This window comes from Anser cygnoides, chromosome 1 (assembly GCF_040182565.1).
Source record: "Anser cygnoides isolate HZ-2024a breed goose chromosome 1, Taihu_goose_T2T_genome, whole genome shotgun sequence".
Taxonomy (NCBI): domain Eukaryota; kingdom Metazoa; phylum Chordata; class Aves; order Anseriformes; family Anatidae; genus Anser; species Anser cygnoides.
In genome coordinates this window covers 183,371,099-183,395,182 of record NC_089873.1, presented here as the reverse complement: position 1 = coordinate 183,395,182, position 24,084 = coordinate 183,371,099, and the positions used below count along the sequence as shown (strand labels likewise).

General features: G+C 43.0%; 2 protein-coding genes and 1 long non-coding RNA gene across 53 annotated transcripts in view; 1 reads left to right on the top strand and 2 right to left on the bottom strand.

The window, feature by feature from the left end:
* LOC106035048 (uncharacterized) overlaps positions 1 to 24,084 on the top strand; it is a 59,925-nt gene that overhangs the window by 25,661 nt on the left and 10,180 nt on the right. For 37 of the 49 annotated variants that reach the window (XR_010828067.1, XR_010828063.1, XR_010828090.1 and 34 more), the window contains one exon: positions 1 to 24,084. This exon is cut by the window's left edge. This is a non-coding gene — a long non-coding RNA (uncharacterized lncRNA). The other 12 variants (XR_010828142.1, XR_010828084.1, XR_010828071.1 and 9 more) reach the window with 9 other exon arrangements.
* Positions 17,510 to 20,577, bottom strand: KCNRG (potassium channel regulator). The gene is made up of 2 exons (XM_013179571.3): positions 20,012 to 20,577; positions 17,510 to 18,152 (listed from the first exon to the last, which is right to left on the bottom strand). The coding sequence occupies exons 1-2, from the start codon at positions 20,575 to 20,577 to the stop codon at positions 17,900 to 17,902; spliced, it is 819 nt and encodes a 272-aa protein (XP_013035025.3). The 3' UTR covers positions 17,510 to 17,899.
* The window catches only part of TRIM13 (tripartite motif containing 13), a 4,732-nt gene continuing 2,851 nt past the window's right edge, over positions 22,204 to 24,084 (bottom strand). For all 3 annotated transcript variants that reach the window (XM_066989064.1, XM_048052496.2, XM_048052499.2), the window contains exon 3: positions 22,204 to 23,503. In XM_066989064.1, the coding sequence (XP_066845165.1) occupies positions 22,271 to 23,503 (1,233 nt within the window). In that variant the 3' untranslated portion in view covers positions 22,204 to 22,270. The remainder of the gene's footprint in view (positions 23,504 to 24,084) is intronic.

Genomic DNA, 24,084 nt, shown 5'->3' with positions numbered 1-24,084 from the left:
TACTTGTCTTCCTCACTTCAGAGGTAGCTTTAAGAGGCTTTAAGCTCCTTATGTCTGATGGAGATACTGGCTGTTCATGTTGCAGCTGAGCTGTTTAAAAGTTGTAACTTGAATTAAAATGTCATGTAATGTTATGTCTGTTTGCAGTCTCCTAAATATATTACTTGTGATACCTCAAACCGTTGGGTACTATTATAGTTTCTATATCTCCATATCACATTTAAAATAGAGATAATAGGCACTTGAAGGGCTGATTTTGTGTGTTTTTTATTGTTACTACAAAGTTTCGTTCAGTGGCTATGCTACAGTGATGCATTTCCTCATAGAATTTTCTATGGCATTTATTAATTTTGATCTGAAGAGGTGAGTAATGTACACTTCCTTCTTACCAGTTCAAGCTGACAAACAGAATTTCCATGTTGGTTCATGGTCTGTTTGTCCCTTCCTGTATACTTCAAAGTATTCTGATCTGTGTCCTATCTTGTCACTGGTTCATTTTGCATGTATAGGTATAACTGAACATTTGTTCATCCCGTTTTTGGAATATAATTTCACAAATAATGCTGTCAGTATTCTACAAGATCCCTTATATATTGAGGGTAATGTTCGTGTCTGAATTTTGGCATGTTATACAATAAATTTACCTGTAAAGATATGTATTGCAGAAAGAATGAACTAGTTAAATTGTAACACTTAAGTTCTTAGGCACAGTATTAAACAGCACTTCATTAAAAATGCCAAGTTACTTACACTCGTGTATTCAGGACTTCTACAGACCATTGTTCTTCAAATTTCAAAAGCAGTTTTCTTGGTACTGCAGACTTGAGTGGATGAGAAGGGTTCTGTATTTAATATTCAGATATAGAGAACTGAAAATCTTTGTTTTTCCTTAATACTCAACAAGATACCGTGGTTTGGGGAAGTCTCTCCTGGTTGAGTAGCAGTAGTAGCAATAATCAGTGAAATGTTTAGACTCCCTTCATGTTCCTCGTTACCACCTCCTATCGTAAAAGTCACAAGATTTATAGCAATAAATCTGAAGTGGTGTGCTACTATTTTACCACAGTTTAACTCAAAGCAGCGATTCTTTAAAACAAATGAACAAACAAAGTTTAAAACTTATTTAGAGAAAAAAAATCAATGTCTGGAGTACATGTTAAGATCTGAGTTTCGAAGCTGGCAGTTTTAAGTTTGTATCAGAAAACATTTACCTACAGTTAGAAATGAGGAAAAAATAATGGAAAAAATGCAGTGGCACGAGTGGTGTTGCTCATCTCTTTCTGTGAAGGAGCTAGTATCACTTGGTCAGTACTTTCTTCACTCTAAACAGCTTATTTCTATTGGAAGTTATTAAATAGCTCTCGGGTATGGCTCTACTTTTCAAAATTTGACTTGCTTGTAATAGTCCTGTGTTAATAAACCAAATGAAACTTACCTAATATTGCTTCTGTTTCTTAATATGAAATTTGATCCCTGTATACAGAATTTCTGAAATTAAGATTGATTATAGTAGCATGTGTTCAGTTTCAGTCTTAAGTATACAGTGCTGACTAGCTAAATGCTGACTGACTTAGCTTCTGTTAAGAGATAGGAATAATATAGCCATGATGTCTTTTCTCTGCTTTTTTTTAGCTATGGATGGATCACGGGATGGACCAGGCAAAGAAGCAGCTCCAGGAATTACATTATTGGACCAGCTAGAGTAGTCAACAATAATATGACTATAGTTCTTTGAATCTGAAGCAAGACAAGTTCAGGGCTGACAGTCTTCCTGTTTCCCTCAGTATTAGCCTGGCTCTGATGTTTCCATGGTGGTTTCACCGAGTAGCTTTGGGTTAGATTTTGGTAAGCTCAGCCAGCTGAGTGTGCCTCATCTGTGAGCAGCAGTGCTGGCACCAAGGAGAAGTTCCCCCCACTCCCTTGAGAACGACAGTCTGGAGAAGTTCATTTCTATTACTTCAACCAATGTAAAAAATACTCAGGGCTGTAATCTTCTTTTCTTGACACTTCTACAGACTTTGCCTATCTGCTCTTCAAATCCTTCAAAGGAGCTTGCAGAAAGTCTGGTCTGAGTCTTCTAGGTGCAGTACAAGAGATAAATATAAATAGATGCAGTGTAAAAATTAAAAGAATAACTGCTTTCAGAGTTATGCAAAAGGACAGGATCTGGGGAAAAAAATGAAGTTTGTCTTTTGTCCTCGTAGGTGTTAGTATGAGTGTCCATGTTCACTGTGTACTTTAATAATAACTGGGAGGAGACTGTTTGAACAAAGAAAACAAATATTCATATGATCTATTGGAAAAGTAACGAACCTTCAGAATTAATTTGTTCCTTCCTGCTCTGTCTTGAGTAACACAAGTTTATGTTCTTTAAAGAAACCCTGCTATACAGGCCAAGGAGAGCTTTTCAAGGATGTTATTCTTCTATAGGCCTTTCAACACTGAATGCAGAACTTCGTGGAACTTAATGGCTGTTAAGATCTTAGTACCATAACAGAAATGCCAGAAGTAGATCATGCAAAATGGCCATAGGAGTCTGAGTCATCTTAATTTGTGCATAGGGTGCCATCTCTGTTACAGTGCTGAGAAAGGAAGAGCTGTTCCAAAGCAACTGTCAGAAAAGTAGAATCAAATTCTTTTTTTTGAGGAAGTTACATCCAAGTGTGGTATTTCAGTACCTTTGACATGCTTTCAGGGAAAAGAACATCTCTATCTCTGTTTGCCAAGTACCACTTTATTTTCCTGTACTTCTGTTAACTTAGAAACATGGGATTTGAAAACATTCCTGGTTTACTACCTGAAGCTGTACCTGTTGACTTTGAAACTGTGTTGCTACAAAATAGTTTGATTTACTACCTAATGAGCCTTAAATTTAGATATGGAAGAAATATTCAACTTGTAGAACTAAAAAACACTTAATATAGTAAAAATTGCCCAGCATAGTGGTCTACATCATCTGTTAGCACACATTGCTATTACTTATCACAGTACAAGTGATAATGAAAAATTTGCTAAGTATACTTCTGCTTGTTGACTTACTGTCCTTAGTCTTCTAGGAAGTATTTGCAAGTCTTCACTGCAGAGTAGCTCTTTCCTAGATCTATCTGTACTATCTGTAGGTTCACCTGGGAATGAGGAGAAGTATATTTGGGGGGCGAGTCCCAGAAGCAATGTCAAAGGGGCTAACAATATCCTTTTCTACTTGTTTCCTTCAACAGAAGACTGATATCTACACTCTACACATAAAAACTAACACGAGTGCTCATGTAGACTTTGCTTCTTAGTACATGGAAATGGCTGTGATACCTTTCCTGTTATCGATGTGAAAGTCTCCCACTTCCCCTATAAACGATGTTATTTTCAGACATATAAGTAAAAAAAAAAAAAACCCTATATATTTATATATATGTGCATATATAATGAAACTTCAGACATAAGAGCAAGAAATTTCCAGTAGTGTCATCCAAAGATGGAAAAGAGCTACAGTCTGGGAGTCATAAAGTCTGTTAGAACTAGCTGTCACAGGTCATTTAGAAAGTGGGCTTGCCTGAGTGGTAGGTTGTATGGTCAGAAAAAGGATTTCGCGGAAGATTTAACAACATCATGTAGCCAGACAGCCCCCTGTTGGCTGTAGTGTTCTGTTGTGGAGGCTCCAGAAATGAATTGTGATCAAATTCAACAATTCAGTGCACTGAAGCTATTCTTTGAATCCCATATCTCAAATAATGAAAATGGGAAGAGACAAAAAGTGCGTATTTTAAAAAAAAAAAAAAAACAACTTTGAGCTTTATCCCTTTTCTGAATAAGATAAATGCTAAAGCTTGGTTATAGAGAGTATCAGAGTATCTGTGTTTAGTTTCTGGATGTTTTTGTAGAAACCTATTTTTAGAGAGCTGCAGTGAAAATGTAGACTGGTACTTTGTCCTTGTGATCAAAACTTAAGACTAGCATACTTTATCATGTTCACAGCCTGTCTGATGCAAAGTATTTAGATTAACTTCTATTAAGAATGCAGGTAATGGTTTGCAAAGTTAGGTTTTAAAAAACCTGTTGGTGAACTAATAAGATAGAGGCTCCAGCCTTATTTAATGACTGCGACTCTTTTAGATCTGTCTGAGAGCTTCTGCAGTTTAACCAGGTACAGTTTTACCAGGAGGCTTGTGTTTTAGTTATTCATGCTTGCTTTATTTCAGTCTCTTCTTTTGTATGTGGCTTAAGCTGCTACCTGTGCAACCAGCTGGTTACTTCCCATTTGTGTTTTCCTGTGTCACAACACCAAAAAGCCTTGTTCTTTAGAAGAAGTAAGTGCCTAAAATATGGGAAAGCTGAAGGACGTGCCGTACTAGGTATCAACTGCCCATGAAAGAAATCTAAAACCTGCCTTGTAATGCTCACTGTACATCCCTGTGACAGTGGGATAATAGGAATTATATGTCTGTAAGCAAGCAGTGACCGTCTGGAATTTAATGGTGTATCCATGCTTAAAAGGCACAGTTTATGGTAGAACAGGGTGACCTGAGGAGATTTCCCAGGGTAACGGGTGACCTGAGGAAATTTCCCAGGGTAATGGGTGACCCGAGGAAAGTTTCCAGGAAGAACTGTCTCAAAGGCACAGAATCTTCTGCTCTAAGTTAGACAACACAGATGATTTCTTTCTGTATCAGATGTGGCTAATGTTATTAAAAAAAAAAAATTGTCTTCACTTGAAGAATTGGATTTGTGGCTAAAAATTATTTTCTGTAACAGTAGTAGAGAGTCCCGTGTGAGAATTAGTCTACTACAGCATAGGACAGAAGACTAACATGATGCTGATAAAGCCGAAGTGTTCAACGACTCTCTCTCTCTCTCTCTCTCCTCTTTGGTACACATTGAAAGATTAACTGTAATCAGATAAAACAGTTGACAAAAACAACCGAGGGTGGTAATACATGATGTGATTGAAGAGGAGGAATGGGAAAGACAGGGACAGGCCAAAGGTCACTAAGTCCAGTGAGCTGCTTTAAAAATTGATGTGACCTGCTAAAATCCATCAGAAGACTCTTAAGAAATTGGTTGAAATGGTTTCAAGGCCGAGGGACTCACCAGAGAAACAGAGAACGCGGGTTTTGGGTTCTTCACAAGCCTGGGGGGAGACTCATGTTCATGCCTTTAGCTTCTGGAAAAGTGCTTGGGAGAAGTCCACAGATGTTCCCCATCTTTCTTGTTAAATCGATGATATGTGCAAAAAAGCATAGAAGTCACAAAACAGTTTTGTTCAAAGGTTGTTGGCAGCGATAATTATTACCATTACCAGATGAAAGCAAGCTGCAGGTAGGATTTCAAAGGGTACTTGAATTTGCTTTTATTGGACTAACTGTGCAGTTCTTTGCAAGTTCCATATTCTCTTCCTAAGATGTTTCCTGAAGTAATAGTAAAAAGAGCATACAATAAATTATAGTCCCCATTAAACCATGTTAAAGGAGTACCTTATGTTTCCAAAGATGAACACTGAGATAGCTGAGTATTTATGAATTGGATCACAGACATCTGTTATGCCAAAGTTTTTTACATTGCTAGAGAGAGCACCAGTAAAGATGTACTTAAGCTTTTATGTTCTTGGTTTCTATACAGCAGCTCAAGAGGGGAAATAACAGGTAAAGAACCTTACCAGTTTGACTTACTTTAACTGCCAGCAATGATTCGCCTCTTCACTCTACCATCAATTTTTTTTTTATTTCTGACAACCTCCCAAACTAGGGATTGACAGGAGCCTGTTCTGGGTGGAAGATTTAAACAGCTTATTCTGGTCAGAAAAATTACAACATTTTTCCTCCTCTGAGGTGGTGTTGGTTATTTAATTTCCAAATTATGATTAAACTTGAAGAATCCCTCAAGGCTCTTGGAGCATCTGTGTAACTTGTATTTCTTTCAAGCAATTCTAGTAGCTTAAAACATACAGTGTACTTGGCAAAGCTGTGGTGGTGTGATCCCAATGTTTTATGCTTCTTCAGGCTTAAAGTAAGTAGCTTTTGAAAGGTGCTGCCTTAATCTATGGAAGTATTTGTCAGTCAGTTTCCTCTAAAGCTGTACCTTTTTCTCTAAGTGTTTAGGTATGAGCAGATATCCAGTCTAGAGCAGTGGGTATTTTTAAAGGTAACGACATTCTTATCTGTGTCTCTAATTTTTACATTGATTTCAGAGTTCTTGCGAGAACAGCATCGGTTCCTGGTGATTTATAGTGCTTGAGTTTTTCAAGCTGCCAATAGACTCTTCCTTTGAGACTTCTAGGCCTAGTGAAACCACTCTCATTTCCATATAAAGCATGCCCTTGGGATAGGAATTTCTTCATCACCCTCTATATTAAAAACAAATCATTATATTTGCTGTTCCTTTCTTCATCCTCTACAGGTACAGGAGCGTGTTGTTCTACAGTACACGTGGAAGCAACAGCTCTGTGGAAGAGCAGTGTTCATTCCTCCATCCCATAGTTCTCCAGACTGCCAGTGACTATCAATAGAGCTTTTCATTAGCCTGTGATATATCAGGTAGTCATCTGTTATTCACTAATTTATTGATGTTTAGCTGCTAAGATTGGTTTTAGTTTTGGAAATTGTAGAATTTCTGTTGTTTTTCTGTTGGAGGAACTGTTTTAGCCCAGGAGGAATTTCATATCAAGATGTAACCCGTGAATGAGTACATTCAGAATATTCAGAAAGTTCCTGTGTAATGTGTTCAGGCTGTCCATGTAAGATACCATTTACTTGGTTTGATGAGCATTACCTGAATCTCTTAAGAAGGCTGAGCAAGCAGAACATCTTGCCCCAAAGTGTCACAAGTGATAGAGGCACCTTGTCTCTGGTTCTAGTTTGCTTGAGCAGAAACACTGAGAAAGACCAGAACCCTTTTGCTTCTTCCACTTCTTGCCCTAGGCTGTCAGCATGTCTCCTAACACAGCTAGACCTTGAATAGAGGGTGATGAGGAGCAGAACATTTGCAAAGCAGATCCTAATTTTCTCATTGTACAAAGCTCAAACCTGGGAACAGCGGGCTGTTCTATGATGCAGTCTTGGAGCTACCTTAGGTATTTCATTGTATGTGGTCTGCAGTCCCTGGATCCTTTACCAGTTGTGTTGCTTAAGTAGAAATCACCAGTGGCAGTGATACTGGAATTAATTTTGATGAAGTTGAGTCACCTTTGGATCCTTCAGCTGGAAGCTGATGGAGCAATTCAGCAGTCCATTATCAAATCAGGCTTAGAATTGGCCCTTACAAGCCTCTGTGGATGTCCAGCTTTCAGTAGTGACTGAACCATTCTCTAATCTGCTGGTACTGAGAGATAAGTTCCTGTAAGTCTCCAACATCCTGTAGGACTAATTCTATAGGAAATATTCCTGTGCTCAGTCAGAATCAGAGGAGAACAGAAGGATCCTTCTGTAGGGTTCTCTTTAGCTGGACATCCTACACTAGATAAAGTCATCAGCTGTGGTTCGTTCACAGTAGGGTTACTGATAGAGATGGGGACTTACTGCATTTTTCAGCACTTCTGTACGCTCACGAGCAGTTATTAAATGGCAGAGGTCCTTGAAGGTACCATCTGGATGTTTAGATGAGGCCCTGGGCCACCCGATCTAGTGGGTGGCGTCCCTGCCTGTGGCAAGGTGGTTGGAACTAGATGATCTTTGAGGTTGCTTCCAACTCAAGCCATTCTATGATATTTAACTTTAGCCTTCAAAGAATGCCTGTTCTTGCTGTGTCGCCAAATACCACATGGACAGGTTCAGTTGTCTGTGTCCACACTTCATTGTCTGTTTCTCACCACATGGCAGCTCCTGACTCATTACCTACAGAGTCTTCAAAGATCCAGTTGGCAGAAGAGTTTCAGCAAATACCAGAAACATCACTAAGTGTGGTCAGACCAGAATATGGTCTCGGGACAGCCTTCACTGGAAGTAAGGCAGTCCGATAACAGCAAAAAGTGACATGGGGCGGAGGAAGAAGTTCTGTAACTTCTGTATCTGCTGCAGAAAGAGCTACCCTCCCTATAAGAGAGGGTACCAAACTACCCAAGCATGTAAGCCCAATAGGGTATTGTTAATTAATAGGTGCAATCAATAATTTAAAGTGGGGTTAAGAATTGCCACAGGCACCTGGGGAGGAATTTTAGATCTGGTGCAGTAGAGACCGTTTATAGCAATTACTTTTCCAGAGACAGACCTCTTTATAAAAAGACAACTTCTTTATGGGCTTTTTGAATTACAAGCAGCTATTAAATGTTTTGTGATCTGTTTAGTATAGACTGGTCCTGCACGCTATTCTTAGGTCCCTGAGAGTAAATACCAGTTCCCAAGAACAGGCATCACAGCACAGGCTTTCTGACTGCCCAGACCTACATGCCTTCCAGCAAAGCAACACAAGATTTCAAGAGGAAAAAAAAAAAATGAAAAAAAAAAACCTCTTCCTCGTGTTTAGTGGTTCACCTGCATCTTTCATCAACATGGCAGAGCGTCTGACTCTTTGATCTGGAAGTTTTGAAGTTCCACCTTCTTCCTTTCAACCACTGAAGTGGTTTTGTTAACAGGTTAGTGCCAGGCATCAGAGAGACGGGCTTGCATGGTCTATCTTAGTTACTCATTGACTCTATTCTCTTCCAGGGCATTTTAATATAGATAATTAGTAGCATCCCTTTTCCTATGAAAGAGAAGAGAAATCCCTCGATCTTTTAAAAAGGGAGGGGAAAAAGGTGTTGAGTTAATGATTCGGTTCCAATACAGCATTCACTTTGGCCTGTCCTGGATCTCATGAGATGCAAATACGTACATCTGGAAGATCAGACTAATATTTTCAGCTAGTAGTTTTTCAAAACCAGGTTAAACGCCTTGCTTTGAGCTTTCAAAACACTTATTTCCACACTGCTATCCACCCAGCTTGAAGGAGCTACGCGATCTTTGTAGTGAGAGTTGTAGCCTCCTGTGCAAGACCAGTGCTCTTGTCATCACTTGTTCCAGAACAAAACCACATCTCTGCATCCTAAATGCTGTGGGTATGAAGTCCTGTGCCTGTCTTCCACTCGTGGTTATATCTTGGTGCTGTGAGCAGATGTCAGTACTGATCCTTCCTCAGAATATAGATTATCGAAGCCATAGCAGACTATTTTCCAATAGCTTTATCTTGTGCAACTTCCTGTGATGTTAGACCTTCCTATTCAAACTCAAGCATATCTCAGAAGTTCAGTGAGAGTGTGTCAAGCTTTCAATAGCTGAACACAACAGAGTGCTGTGGTACAGCATACAGGATATGCTATACCCAATGGAGAAGTTGCACAAGTGTCCCTCTACCTGAAAGTGCAATTCCCAGTCAAGGTTCTGCAGAAAGTCTCTGAAATGAAAGCTGAGTCTAGCGAAAAGTCGATCTTCTGTCCATCCTTTTCTACATCTATCTGTACAGGTTTCAGGACTCCATATGAGAAGCAGTTAGCTCTGGATTGCATTGTCATATTTCAGTTGTCAAGGAAAGCTCTTACTGAATAGTGACAGGCAACAGTTTGCAGGTTCTGCTTTACCTAACCAAAGATGGGAGAAGGATCTGTTACATCCAGGGTCACACAGTTATGACTTCTCATTTACATTCTTGTCTTGACAACGTGGCCATATTAATCATTAAGCCATCGGTGTCTCCCAGGGATCCACAGTACACTGAGCCATTTTCAGAAGATGGTTTTGGACAATCACAGGTACCAAACAAAGATTATATGGCTTAAGGACCTATTCACAAAGGGGGGAAAAGGAAAGTAAAAGTCTGCTCTGGAAGAGAATGCATTTCTAATTTATGGAAAATTGATAGAGGATTTATTCACTATTAATTCCCCATTTAGGAATTTGCTGACAGTGTTACTGCTTTCTATGCTGCAAGTGGAATTGAAGTAAAGGCTACCAAGAGGAGGTGTCCAGTCCGGTGGAGGCTTACAACCCCTGTGCTGCCAAGGCAGCGCTGGTATCTTCAGCACTTGTCTATGCAGCTAGCAAAAGCTCAGCTTCTGCTTCCAGATGTGAGATACCAAGATGATTAACCCACCTAATGTTTGGATCCTCTAATGGTTCGCCTCCTAGTGCAGGTACAGAACTGACCTGAGAGAGAAATGTTGTTCTTCAGATATGCAAAATATGGTGTCAGATGTTCTACAGATCTACCTACCTAACAAACTGGGAGGAAAAAAAAAATGTTCCTAAAGTCTCACTAATGTCTAGATTGTCATCATAATGTATAGATGTCATTCTGTGCTTCTTCCAAGTTCCTGTAGCAGCTATCATCCACCCATTTATTCACCCCATCACATCTTTTGCTCTTCTGTATCTGATGTTGTTAAAATTTGACAGCTGTTAACTGTCCTCCCTTGGATTCAACAAGTTGTGTCTGGTCCTACAAAGGCACTGACCCTCTCCAGCCATATGTTATCCCTTTACTCCTCTCAAAGGGGAAAATAAGTGGGCTTGCTTTCTTCTGTGGGTTTCAGCCCACCTCTAGAACATGACCTGTTCCTCTGTTCCACCACTGGCCAGGCCTAGGAGCAAGCTGAAGCGATTGCAAAAAGATGCAAAGATTAAAGATGGAAGGCTCAACATGTGTTGTGTGCTGTTTATGATTGAATGCAGCGTTGTAAATGAAATGGTTTGTCTGCAATTAATTTTATTACAGTTTAGTTATCACTGGGGGGGAAGCATAGACCAGTCTTCTCAGAAGGCCCTCAATGAAAGCTGCAAACTGCCTTTGAAACTTAAAGAAAATTGAGTTCCCAACTCCAGAGTTACCAGTAAAACCCCAGACTTGATGTTTCCAAGCTATTGCCTTTTTTTCCTGCTTAGAATCAGGGTGGAACAATGTTGCAATGTTTAATTCTTAACAGTTTCAGCAAGCACTCAGCTGACTGTTGTAGCAGAAACTTGCTTAGAAAGCAAAGCACTAAATTCATTCTCCAAAGCAGATTTGTACACATTACTGTTTCCAGCCTGTAGGGCGACATTCATCATCCTTCTGACCAGAAAGAAGCCACCAATTATTGAACCGTTGCGTCAGAGGGGAAATGGAGTAGAAACGGAGTAAGAATTCTTGGGGAAATTTACACGTCAGATCACACTTGCAGATAAAACTTCAGGGGGTTATTTCAGCAGAAACTACACTACAGTCTAGAACGCTGCCATTCCCCCATTTTTCAAATAGAAGTCAGATTTGTTTGTGTTTTGTGCGATGACTGGTGATTTACATCCCACCCACCCATCTGAGAGTATTCTGGGCTCCAGGCATATCTCCAGCCAGTTCCAGACTATTCAAATCATTGTTGGTCCATCCATTTACTCGTCACAACGAGGCCTTCTGTGACTAATTAGGGCCTGACTGCAGCAGGAGATGGAGCTTCAAAGAGTGGGAATCTTCAGACGCACTAGCAGTTCCCTTGGTTCTCAATTCTTTATTTATGTGGATTACATTGAGTTGACAGATTTAACTGGGCTGTTGAAGATACGGTCAAAGAAGCAGAGTCACTCCCTTCCCTTTTATTGTTTTCTGAAGACATAACAGTCATATGCATCTGTCACTAGAGAGAGGAAGTTCTCCATCACTGGGCTTGATTTGGGCTTTTATATGCTGTTTCAGTAGCATCTGGGAATAGATCAATATAATATTTGGTAGGGAGTTGTATTTCCTCGTGATGCACTGTAAATCTTTTATTGTAGATACTCCCACTGTTTATTGTTGAAAATCAATAAAAATAAACCTTGTAAAGTTAAAGCCTGGCAAGGGTTCAGCACAAATCACAGGGAAGGAGCAAGAGGCAATGAGTCTCCCTCCCCCTCTTGGATAGTTCCCAGCTTGTTTCCCAATGAATATTCAATAACACTTTCCAGCAATCTGGGAACAAACTTTTTTTTTTTTTTTGAATTATTCAAAGTTACGAACGCTCCGTTGTGATCTCAAACAGGACTTCTAATCCACTTTGGCTGCTTTCTGGCACTGAATTCAGCTATGGATCAAAACCGAGTATCACCCAGATTATGCATTGGATATACGTTAGCCTTATCCCTTCCAGAGACAGAAAAAAGCACATTGGCCTTGCTCCGCTCAGGTTAACTGGGTAATTTGTGAACATTACAACTGGATATTAGCCAAAGTAGGTAAAAAGGGGGAGCAGCCCACTGTGGAGAGAAGCTCCCGAAAAGTCAGAAGAGAATTTACAACCCCTGTTTGCACACAAGACAGGATGCAATTATTCTGGCATCATTCTTTGCTCTATGGCTACGAATTCCTCATATACTGCATCTTTGGGTGGAGTCTTCAAGTCACGAGATTCAACTACACAGGGAAATGAGAAATGTTTTCGAATTATTTAGTAAAGGAGAACACTTCACAGTACAAAGCCCAAGCTGAAAGATTGTTCTTTTTTAAGTCTTAACACAGTATCAATCACAATAGGTTTACTTAGACATCTATTCTTAATTGATTATACAGTATTAGGAGCACTGACAGCAGATGTACAAGAATGTAGTGTAGCGACTATACTTCCTGACGGAGTGTAGCCCCTCAAGAATTACCATGTTGAAATCAATACCCAAAGAATCTCTATGGGACAGGGGAGACAACACGACACAAAGAACAGGAAGGTGTTTCATGCTCGACTCTCCTCTTGCTGCTACCAATAGATCCATGAACAGTTCAGGTGGTAAACAAAGGACATGTCCACAGAAGAGATAACGAGAACAAGAGGGAACTTTCCAACACTGAATAAAGAAATACAGGATAAAATCCAACTATAAAGGAAGGAAAAATTATTAAAATAAGAAAGAAAATACAAGACGGTTTCAAGTTGTTCCAAACAGTCTCAAGTTGCGTCAATGGTCTCAAGTCGTTCCAGGGATGTTCAGATTGGACATGAGGAAGAATTTCTTCATGGAGAGGGCAGCCAAGCATTGGAACGGGCTGCCCAGGGAAGTGGTGGAGTCCCCAGCCCTGGAGGTACTTGAGATGTGTAGACATAGCACTAAGGGACTTGGTTTAGTGATGGGACTCGGTAGCTACCATCAGGTTGGTGGTTGGACTTGATGATCTTGAAGGTCTTCTCCAACCCAAATGATTCCATGATTCTATAAGACAAATGAGGTGCTGTCTTTCTGAATCATCAGCCTTTAACAAATCTAGCAGCAAGCAATCACCTAGTTTTAGAAAATCCACTTCTGTCACATAAACTTTAAGTGCTTGAAGGACACAATGGCTGCATTATTGTACCTTTTAGTTCCTTTCCCTCTAGCAGCCTTTCTGTTGTGGGAGTACGCTTGCGTGTTATAATCAGAGGAGAGCTCACTGTGCCTTGCACGTCCAGAAGTGAGCTGGAGGACCAACTGGCTCGTGGCGCCCCAGCGCTACCGCAGTCAACTTCCAGCATCTCCAGCACTGGAGCAATTTGCACATTTTTGCAGAATCTGAGAAATAACAAAAAGGCAAATACAGAACTAAGTTTACTGTAATCAGCAAATTTTGTACCCTCCTGGGGAAGAGGAATTCTCTTGAGAAAGCAGGCAATGACTTGAAGAAGTGAATCAAGCCAATGATTACAAATTCCAACTTTGTTGGAAAAAATGTCTAAATGTTTCAAAATCCCATTCCTATTTAATCAGAAATAGAGCAAGATGTTAGTGATCACAGCTCCTCATTCTGTCTGTAAAAGCATGACCAAGTCACCTGCAAGTCACACCTAGTCCAGCAGAGATCGTATCGTGCCTGCGAAGATTTGTGTGAAAGCTTTCAGTTTAATACCTAACTAGTTCTGACCGGAAGGCTTTTAAAATCACTCACAGCTCATCTGGAGGCCCATCAGCCAAATTCACCTCTTGTACAGCCAATGTCTTCTGTGGGAATGCACCGATGGGAACTACTCCACTGACCATACTCTACAGCCTGCTCTCCACTTCATAAACGCCTGTTTGGGACCTCCGAAAGAAAGGAACAGGAGAAACTTCAGCCACTGCTTCCTTCTGTCTGCCTCAGTGCCTTGGGATACGATGCATACCCCTCCCAAAAGGGCGCAGGAGAACTGTCGTTCTGGTTCAGCGCCACTAACATACGTGATCCTGCAAGGTGGCGGGCAGTAGCCCAGACCAGCTGAAGATCCTTCTAGTAAATCGTTATTTTTATAAACAAACACACTTTCACCCCTTCCTCTGTGACAACCCCCATTTGGTTGTAGCTTGAAGCTACACCTGTAGCTCTGCCATTGCTGCCTCCACTTTCTATGCAGAGAAGTCCAGGCAGGTGCTTTCCTTCAAGGAACCAGCTTAACACCAAACCGTCTCCAATTAAAGTCCTGGTTGTCCTGTGGGTATCCTGCAGGACAACATGCACTCAGGCACTTCCACCAAATTTCTGTTGGGTTATTCACATACACACACATGCTCTCAAACTTACTTAAGCAAGTACCGGTTTAAAAAGAAAAAGAAACAAGGAGCGCAAGTGACAGAGGTGATACTTCTCCGCTCATTTCCAGGAAAAAATGACAGAACAACGTGGGAATCCAAACCTACTGGCTGCCATGGGCTTCACTTCAAAAATGCGCGCAGTCCCACCGCACGTGCTCACACCAGGTCGAGGTAAAGTATGCACGGTTCCTTACAGGACGGGAACTTTCACTGGTGTATTTTTCCACTGTCAGAGTATTAGGGTCAAAGAACGGTGTTTTTGCTCAATAAAAATTAACCCATTTTAAGCTGTGTCACTGAAATGACCAAGCCCGGGGGTGGTGATCGGTCTCACTGGAGGCCAATAAGTGTCAGTGAGCCCCAGGGGTCAATACTGGGTCCAGCCCTGTTTAGCAGCTTCCTTAACAACCTGGCTGATGGGGCCAAGCGTGCCCTCAGCAGGTCTGAAGGTGACACAAAACTGGTGGGAGTGGCAGACTCACCAGAGGGCCGCAGCTGCCATCCTGAGGGACGTCGACAGGCTGGAGAAACAGGCTGACAGGGACCTCCTGAAGGCCAACACGGAGAAGTGCAGAGCCCTGCACTAAAGAGCCCTTGCTGCCAAGGAGGCTGATGCTGTCCTGGGCTGCATTTGGCAAAGCATCACCAGGAGGTCGAGAGAGGTGATGCTTCCCCTCTGCTCAGTGTTGGTGGGACAGTCCATATAGGGCCACCCAGGTGAGGAAGGGCCTGGAGCACCTCTCCTGCGAGCAGAGGCCGGGAGAGCTGGGACTGCTCAGCCTGGAGAAGAGGAGGCTCAGGGGGATCTCACCCAGGGCTGTGAATCCCCGCAGGCAGGGGGCAAAGAGGCCGCAGCCAGGCTCTTTTCAGGGGTGCCCAGCGCCAGGCCAGGGGCAGTGGGCACCAAGGGGCAGGCAGGAGGCTCCCTCTGAGCACCAGGCAGCACTTGTGTGCTGGGCGGGCGGCTGAGCGCTGGCCCAGGCTGCCCAGAGAGGCTGTGGGGTCTCCTCCTGGGAGAGCGGCACAAGGCGCCTGGACGGGGTCCTGGGCACCCTGCGCTGGGGGGCCCTGCTGGAGCGGGGCTTGGGGCCGGGGGCCTCCAGAGCTCCCTGACAGCCTCTGCCCTGCTGTGGTTCTGTGAAATGCTTGTATTAAGTATTCATTTAGGCAGAACCATGGAGCATGAGTAATGACATAGGTTAAAGCTTTTTTTTAATCCAAATGTAAGTATTTCAAATTTTCTTTCACTTCATTTTAAAGGAGTCCAAACTCAGTTTGCAAAATGGCTGCTACAGCAGTGAAAATAAACTCTACTTCTACAGTAGGTGAAATAGCCTAACTTTGTTACTACAGAGGGTTCTAAAACAGTTCTCATGTAGTTACAGTGTTGCTGTCAGCCATCATTTATATCATGATGCTTAAATACAGTTTCAAGTCCATTAGTTTTCTCTTTGCCATACAAAGTTGTCACTTTTGTCTTCTTCTTGCTATTATTGGTAAGTCTCCTCACTAATATTCACAGTTAGTGACTCATTCAATACTCATAATTATTGGTTTTGGTTCTATTTCGATTTGAGGAACGGGAACTTTTCTGGAAAGTCAGTACGTGTACCTCAAAACGAACCAACTGCTTCGAAAACAAGGAGTGTTGTTTTTGTACAGCACCCTGCCGGGGCAGTCGTCCCACACCGCCTGTCTGCTGTGCCACCCTAAATCTGCCTTCAATAGGCCAACCACAAAGTCCACCATTGTGTGGCTCCTGACGCAGACCTTCCCAGCAGGGCAGAACCATCCAGAGTCTGCAAACCCAGCTGGCCTGGGGCCTCGGGGCAAGCCGAAATCACGTGGAAGCAGTCCTGCAAGTTTGGAAGGGGCTGGTTCCTTGTTCCACTGTCGCAACTGTAGTTAGGAGGAAGTAAATACAATAAACAGAGGCCTAACAAAAGGGCTGTGCTCAACACTTTAACACATTGACCAAAAAAAAATTAATCCAGTTTGAACTGAAGGCATCCAGGCTGTTGTTCCACATTATATAATGTGGAACATCATAATGTATATAACCTGTAAGCTGCTTAGGAGACATAGTACCATAATCACGTTATTTCCCTGCTAGGAAGCTCTAAAAGAAGCAAAGAGAACCTAATTGTTGCCAGCAAACTCTCGAATTTGTGTCGAGCTAAAATGCTTTATTGTAGCAGCAAACTAAAATGGATGTCCAATAGTGGCATCAGCATAATGATCCATTTCATTGAAAATCCTACAGGCAAGGAACAGGAGGGTGATCCCACCACTCTCATTCTTAAGTGCTGCAAATAAATTCACATTTTAAAGCTCATTGTAAGCCAGATCTAATTAGTCAGCCAAAGAAGCTGATGGAAAGATGCTGTTTTATCAACAAAAACAAAAGTCAGCTTCAAATAATGAATACTTGATGTTGCCATGATTTTTTTCCTGCAGGAGGCAGGATGAAAGTTTCTTAATTTACAAAGCTTCATTAACTTGCCTGGAACCTGAGATAATTTGGGCATCTTTACAAAGCATCATCCAGGGTTAACATCCCCATGGCTTTTAAAGCAACTTCTGCCCAGCCTTCCTCCTAAATACATTTCGTATTTAGCAAGCATTAAAAAGATGTTTTAATTTTGCTAAAAATTTTACCAACTCTTCCATCTGAAGGACTGTTATCATATTTTTATTCTTCTTACAGTTAAAGCTCTGAAAACTGACCCTTTGTTTGCTTCCAAGTGTTTTCTGCAGACCTTTATCGCTTAATTCTCAGCGCCAAAGAGCAGCTCAGTGGCTTCAGATGAGGGGAAGAGGACAGAGGAGTATTTTGCAAGAGACAGTAACACATTATTACTCCATGAACACTAGTGGTGGCTTCACAAAGCCACGTTCTCATGTCTTGAGTCACACAGCAACACAACTTGTGATCTTGCCACGCTGTTGCTTTCAGCTAAGCGCAGGAGAATCCGTGGAGGTCCTCTCCCGAAAGCAGAAGCAGCATCCGACCGTTCCGGTTCGCACTGCTCCTCCAGCCACTTCTCCAAACTGCTCAGAGGGGAGTCGGGTCACGTTGTTTATTCCTCCGTGTATTCTCACATCTGAAGTCTACTTACATTTTAGCACAGAACAAAAATTAGTTTCTAGAAGGAGGGGCTGATTTTTCTGTGAGTCCTAACATAAATGTTAGCCACAGAGAAAAACAAAAACAGCCCTTGAAAATACTGGAATCTGGTCCACAAAAACAGTATTGAATCTGTGGCTCGTTTATTTAGAATTGAAGAGGGTGGAGCAGTCAAAGGCAGGAAGACAATTTTTTTCCAAATACTTTTTTTAAAAAAAAAAAATTGTTTGTTTGTTACTTCCCTCAATAGCTGCAGTTTCAAACAAGCAAACAAAAAAGGCCACTGGTGCTGACACACCCCTCTTCCACCTTCAAAAGATTACAGGAAAAGGCTTTATTTCCCCTTCTGCGTGTGGCTTCTCTTTGCCTGCGCTGTCCCAGAGCTCCCTGGGGTTTGGCTCACCGTGACGGCGAGGCCTGCTGGCCTCTTCAGCCTTTCAAAGCTGTAACATTCGACTTTTTCCTCACTGGAAACTGTCCTGGTGCTTACGAGGCGAAATCCGTCTTTGAGTAAGGTGTCAACCAGCAGACCCAGCACATTAACACCATTAATCAGCTTCCTATTGTCAGGCTTTATGGAAACATACCTAAAATAAGAAAAAATAAATTGTAAAGAGCAGTTACAGAACACTTTAGAGGATTGAACACTTGAAGGATTTAATCAATTTTTTTTTTTTTTTAAGAACAAACCAGGTCCTCAGGTGGTGCAGCTCAGCACAGTCACACAGACCTCCAGCAGCAAGGTTCCGGGTCTCTTTTCCGTCCTTTGAGGACAATTCAACTCTTTCCCTCATCGTAAGAACGGTGTTTCTCAGCTTGTACCATACCAGGGAATAAGCACTGCTCTCTCACCCCCACATCACAACTTACTGCCTTGAAAAGGAGAGTGCCGTGCTCTAAAGCTGCAGCAGCTTTCAGGTAGGAGTAAGCGACGGGAAGGACAACGAAGCCACGCTCGTCCCAAAAGCACACAGGATCTCTCTTACAAACAGTGACATTTATTGCAAAGTTACCTTGTACAGCAGGCCGTGTGGTGACAAGTACGAAAATCATATCCACGTCGCCTCAAAGAACTTTAATTGATATAAAGTACAGCTTAAGAACCTACCCAGACACTTCAAGGAACAGCAGTCGTGTAAAAATACTATTACAAAACACGTAAGCTGACGGGTGAAACTGTTCCACAGTCCACAGGGAATTACACCAAACAGGCATGGAAAGCACAAAAAAAAAAAAGGGCAAAAGAATCCATTTCACCACAGAGAATAAGTCAACAGAAATTCAGCAGGCTGCGTAATCAAAGTTTTCTTGTTTCACTAATCAAGGTACGCTCGTCCACCAGTCTGCAAAGGAAAAGTTTCACTAAGTCTGAAGAAATAAAGGAAAGAATCGGGAATATTTTTCCCACTCTTCAAGTTGTCGGAACCTACTCAGCCAACTGTTAGTCAAGCAAAATCATTTCAAAAATTACAAAATTAAGGTCTGGCACATAAAGACGTGTTGCTTCACAAATGCAAAGTAGCTCTCTCTTCCCTCCACTCGCTCAGAAAAGCTACAGAAAGCTAAAAGGAAGGAAGATAAACTCAGTAATCAAAGGACTGCAGTGTTAATTCAGATATTCAGAGAGAATAACCCTTTTGGAACGATTTCAGTGAAATTTCCATAAAGTTCCAGATGTTCTAACAGTCGCAGAGGACAAATGAGGTTACGTTTTCTTATACAGTAAGAACGTGTCTCCATATGATGGAGACATCCAGCAAGAGCTTGTTTAAAAACTATAAGTTGTCATTAGAATACGGTACTGCTATCCCAAAACTCGCTGATTTAGAGCAGTCTTAATAAAAACCGAACCTGGCTCTGATTTCAAAGAAAACCCACTGTGCAGCACACAGCTAATGATCTCCCCCTTCTCCCTCCCCGCGGTTAAAAGGCTCTACAAAAGCTTTCCAGCCCCTGAATTACCATCGCAGTTCCACCGGTGTTTTCAACCCTGTTTAGCCATTCTTTTTTTGATATGAAAGTCTAGGGGGCCATGAGCCAGTGGATTTCAGCTTTCTCCTGCACCTCGCTCCTGATTTTGTTTCCTTTCTCTCATTTCGCTCTGTGTTTTTCAAGTTTTCTAGGAGGTCACCGATGCCACGAAATCCTAGAGCCTAGCAGCGAGAGCACAGAGGAAAGGAGAGAGAAAGACCCAACAGAACAGAAAAAACATACATCAAGAACAGGATTTTTAAAAGTCAGGAACATTTTTAAGAACAGGCAAATCAGTGTAACAGAAATTCAACTGGGCACTTCAGAACTGGAGAAATACAAAGTACAGAAAGATGGATTTTTTTTTCATTTCTCTCAGACATTTGTCCAATAGTTTCTTTAAAAGAGCGTGTACTTCGTGGACTAGAAGTCCTGAAGACATCTCCACACTGAGAAGTCACACTACGGAGAGTACCTGGCCACAAACTGGTCACCGGCGGTGTATTCAGTTCCACACTGAAAAACCAGGTCGTGATGAGAAGGTCTTTCCGAGGGAAGTGGAACGAGTGGTTTCTGAGAAGGAAAAGGGCTGCTCCAGCTCTGCCCCAAAAACACGGTGATCTGGTCAGCCAGCCTCTCCACGGTGGTGCTGCAGGAACCAAAGACACGGAAAAAAGCCTGCGTCTCCTGGAGGAAGAAACGCACCTCCAGGATCTCCAGCCTTGGCTTCAGCAGGTGTTCCTGGCCCAGAAGGTCAGCCAGAGGGTAGAGCTCGTAGAACTCTGCTTCTCTGCGCAGCCTCTCGAAGTCCGAAAAATCAGCAGGCAGAGAGACCTGCAGAGTCCTCAGAAAGTCCAGGATGTAACTAAACAAAGTTCCGTCCCTGTCCACAAAAAACTCCCCGTTCACCAGCTTAAATTCCTGGTCGTCTTCGCTCAACATCCGTGCTAACCTGGACTCGGGGAACTGCCGCAAGGTGGACGCCCGGGTTACAAATCTCACACCTCCCACGCTCAGAGCGACCACCTCCCGACTGCTCATTGCCGTCTCAGCCCGTCAAGAATTATTATGACGCTCTGCTCTCCACGTCTGTGGCTGGATCTTTCCTAAACTGCGAGCCATCTGCAGCTGCACGAAGCATTCGCCGCTTCCTGCGAGTGTTTGGAGCGAGGTGTGGAGCAGCGACAGGCTTCCCAGGCAACAAAGCTGTAAATACCGTGTACAATAGTTTTGTTTGCAGGGCTCGGTTGCTTGGAGACTTTGATTCTTGGAATTTAGCGTTTTATTTTTGAAATGAGCCGCTTGCAAGGACTACTGGAAGACAGCGAATTGACCGTCGCAACAGATTAAATCTTGACAGAGGCCGAGGAATACCCCCGCAGTATGGCACCCATTACGTTTGTTTTCTGGAAACATTGACAACATGTTTTCGTTCTACCTCTTGCTGTTCAGAGGACCACTGCAAAAAGAGGCTGGATGTACTTCAGGCAATATATTTCGGTATCGTATGCTCTTAGAGAAGGGCACTTCGGGGAACTCAAGCTTACAGCTCACTTGAAATCTGCGTTATCCTACAGCCAAGCCGACGCACTCAGAAAGTTCAATTAATTCCTGAAACAAGGTGCACGACAACCCAGTAACAGTAGGAGAGCCTATAACACGTTCCAGGGCTAAAGCCCTTCCAAGCACCGACACCCACGCTCCCATGGCGTTACACACAGTTTCCTGGCTCTTGCAATTACAAGCTGGATCGACAGAGAGGAGAGGAGAGGATCTGCTGCCACCTTTGCGGGGCTAGAACACAGGCCTGCCGACCACAGGCCTGCCTCTCACCACGCCGAGCTGTTTGCTTTGAAGACACTTTTTAAGGAATTGTGGCTTTAAAGAAACACGGATCTACCAAGACAGCTCTTCCCCCCGCCCCCCAGACAATTTCACGCCAGAAAAGTAAACTGCGAGCACGCAGCTTGTTCTTCTCGCAGCAGCCTCGGCTGGTTTCTCTTTACCCCTAGGATTTATTCAAGATGCTTGCCCTGGAGATAGGTTTTTGTATAGTACATGTAAACAACAGCCATTACCTACAGTAATCCGAGTACGCAGGATACTCAGCTTTTGGTTAGACACAAAAATATATAGACCTGTATGTATACATACCCGTACGCATATATACGGGTACCTATTTCAGTGAGTACCAGTAGAAACATACTCAGGTAGAAAGTGTTTCCAGGGTGGGAGCTACGCGCCCTGTGCTTTGCAGGGCGCCTCCCAGCACAGCGCTCCGCTTCTCCATCAGAACTGCTCTGCCTGTTTCCAAACCACCTCCCCGTCGGGAAAAAATACGTTAAAATTAACTGTGCCCTTCAGGGAGGAACGCTTCTTATCAAAGGGTACACAATCTCTGGTTCTACAAACACATTACCATCACACTAAGCACATAGCTCGGCCCTATGTTTCAGTAAGGAAAATGATTTAAAACGAGGAATTATCCCCCTCATCACCTGCAACAAGAATCCTGAATCAATGTGTTTTCCAAAGCTCCCCTTCACCTTCCAGCTCAGCAGTGCTCAAACTGCACGAACGTTACTGAAACATTTTGAATCACTACCGAACATTTTGAATCAAAACGTTTTGAGTGTTTTCATCGGAAGTCTTTAAAAAAAAGCACAATTAATTTTACAAAGCTTTATGTTTTCTTCACCAGATCTCTTTTACTTCTTACATTTCAGTAGGGGCTTCACAACAGTTTATATTTGCACACAAACTGCGCAACGTTATCCAGTACCACCAACGTATAGTTTTTACACTTTTCCCTCAGAAGTGAAGCTCCATCTGTCATCTGTTCCCAGTAAAAGACGGCATGATCTGCTATCTCCACTGTATCTGCCAAATAAGATAAGCTAATCGTAAAGAACTGAGACTTCCAGCACTGGAGATTGTCAACGACAGACTCCACAAAGGACATTCTGGTGACAGCAAGAAGAAGCAAGCAAATAAGAGAGGTTGCTATAAACCTGCGCGAAAAGACTGAGGGAATCTTCAGTTTCAGGGTGGTGTTTTCCTGAGGCAAGGACAGTTTGTCCACATCAACCAGTTTTATCCCGTTCCACTGGCTGGTATCGAAGCTCTTCATCGTAGGGCTGACGTCCACGTTGGAACACGGTAACGGGGTTTCTTTGAGCACCTTGATTTTTTCCCTGAACTCCTGCATCTGCTGCAGAAAAATAATGGGCTCGGACACGTCCTTGAAAGCCTCCGCGATGTTGAAAGCCATCCGCTGCTCCTGCAGGATGGTGTTCAGTTTATTGATCTCCGGGTCATAGGCCTGCATCACCGCGAGCTTCATGGTCTCGAAGTCGGAGAGAATCTCGTTCCGCTTCTGCTCCAGCGTGTGCTGCAGCTTCTCGAAGAACTCTTTCACCTTGTCGGAATCTTTGGTCAGCATCTGCAGGGCTTTGCGCTTACTGGTTTCTAAAGTATCCAGGCGGGAGAGCGCGTCCCTGCACCGCCACGTCTCAAAGCCCTGGAAGAGGGTTTCGAAAGCCCGCTTCTCCTGGGAGTAAGCTTCCTCGATGGAACAGAACGCGTGCTTCGTATGGTCGCCGCGGGTGGCACAAACCCCGCAGATCAGCTGCATGTCCGTCCGGCAAAAAATGTTGAGGGGCTGCCCGCTGTGCACTTTGCACACGGGCATTTTGGGAGCGACTTTGATTTTGTTGTACTTCTCCACGATGCCTTTCAGGGAATAGTTGACCTGTAAGCTGTTGACCCCCGTCACAGGAGTTTCCTTCCGGCACGTGGGGCACTTGAAAGGGGACGGCCTCCACAGCACGTTCCGCACGTTTCCCTCGAGTATGCCTTCCAGACACTTTCTGCAGAAGTTGTGTGAACAGGGCAGGACACGAGGATCATCAAACAGGCTGCAGCAAATGGGACAGGTGAGATCTTCCTCTAGGAGCTCCATCGTATCCTAGGAAAGAAAATAAAGATGGTAACAGAACTTTTGGAATGCATTTCTCCTCCCTGGAACCAGGCAAAAAATAATCTGAGGCGTGGCTCGGTGAGAAAAGGATCTACTTTTTTTCCTCAGGTGTGATTTAGACAGACCCTCGGCTGGGTTCTCACAACCAGCCCAGGCCCAGACTCAAGATACTCTGCAGACTAAATTAGCCGTGGTATCTGGCCACCAGATGGCAGGCACAAGAACGGCTTGGTTTCCAGGCAGAACCATTTTCTGACAAACAGAAACGCTGGAAAAAGAAGGCTTGCCAAACCCAGCGAGGGCTTTCCGCGTCAAATGAAAATAACTCATGTCCTAGTAACTCGAGGCTTACATCTCCCTTCACTGCAATACCCAGAAACTGGACTTCCACAGCAGATATGCCCTGCTAAGATTTGATTACCTCCACTTGCTCAACTCACCCAAAGCTCAGTTTCAAACACCGTGCACCGCTACTTCAAGGCAATATTAAAGGTGACTGAGAAAGCAAAGCTTCAGAAGATCTTTAGCTACAGAGCACATGGCTCTTTTCTCTACATGTGAAGACAAAG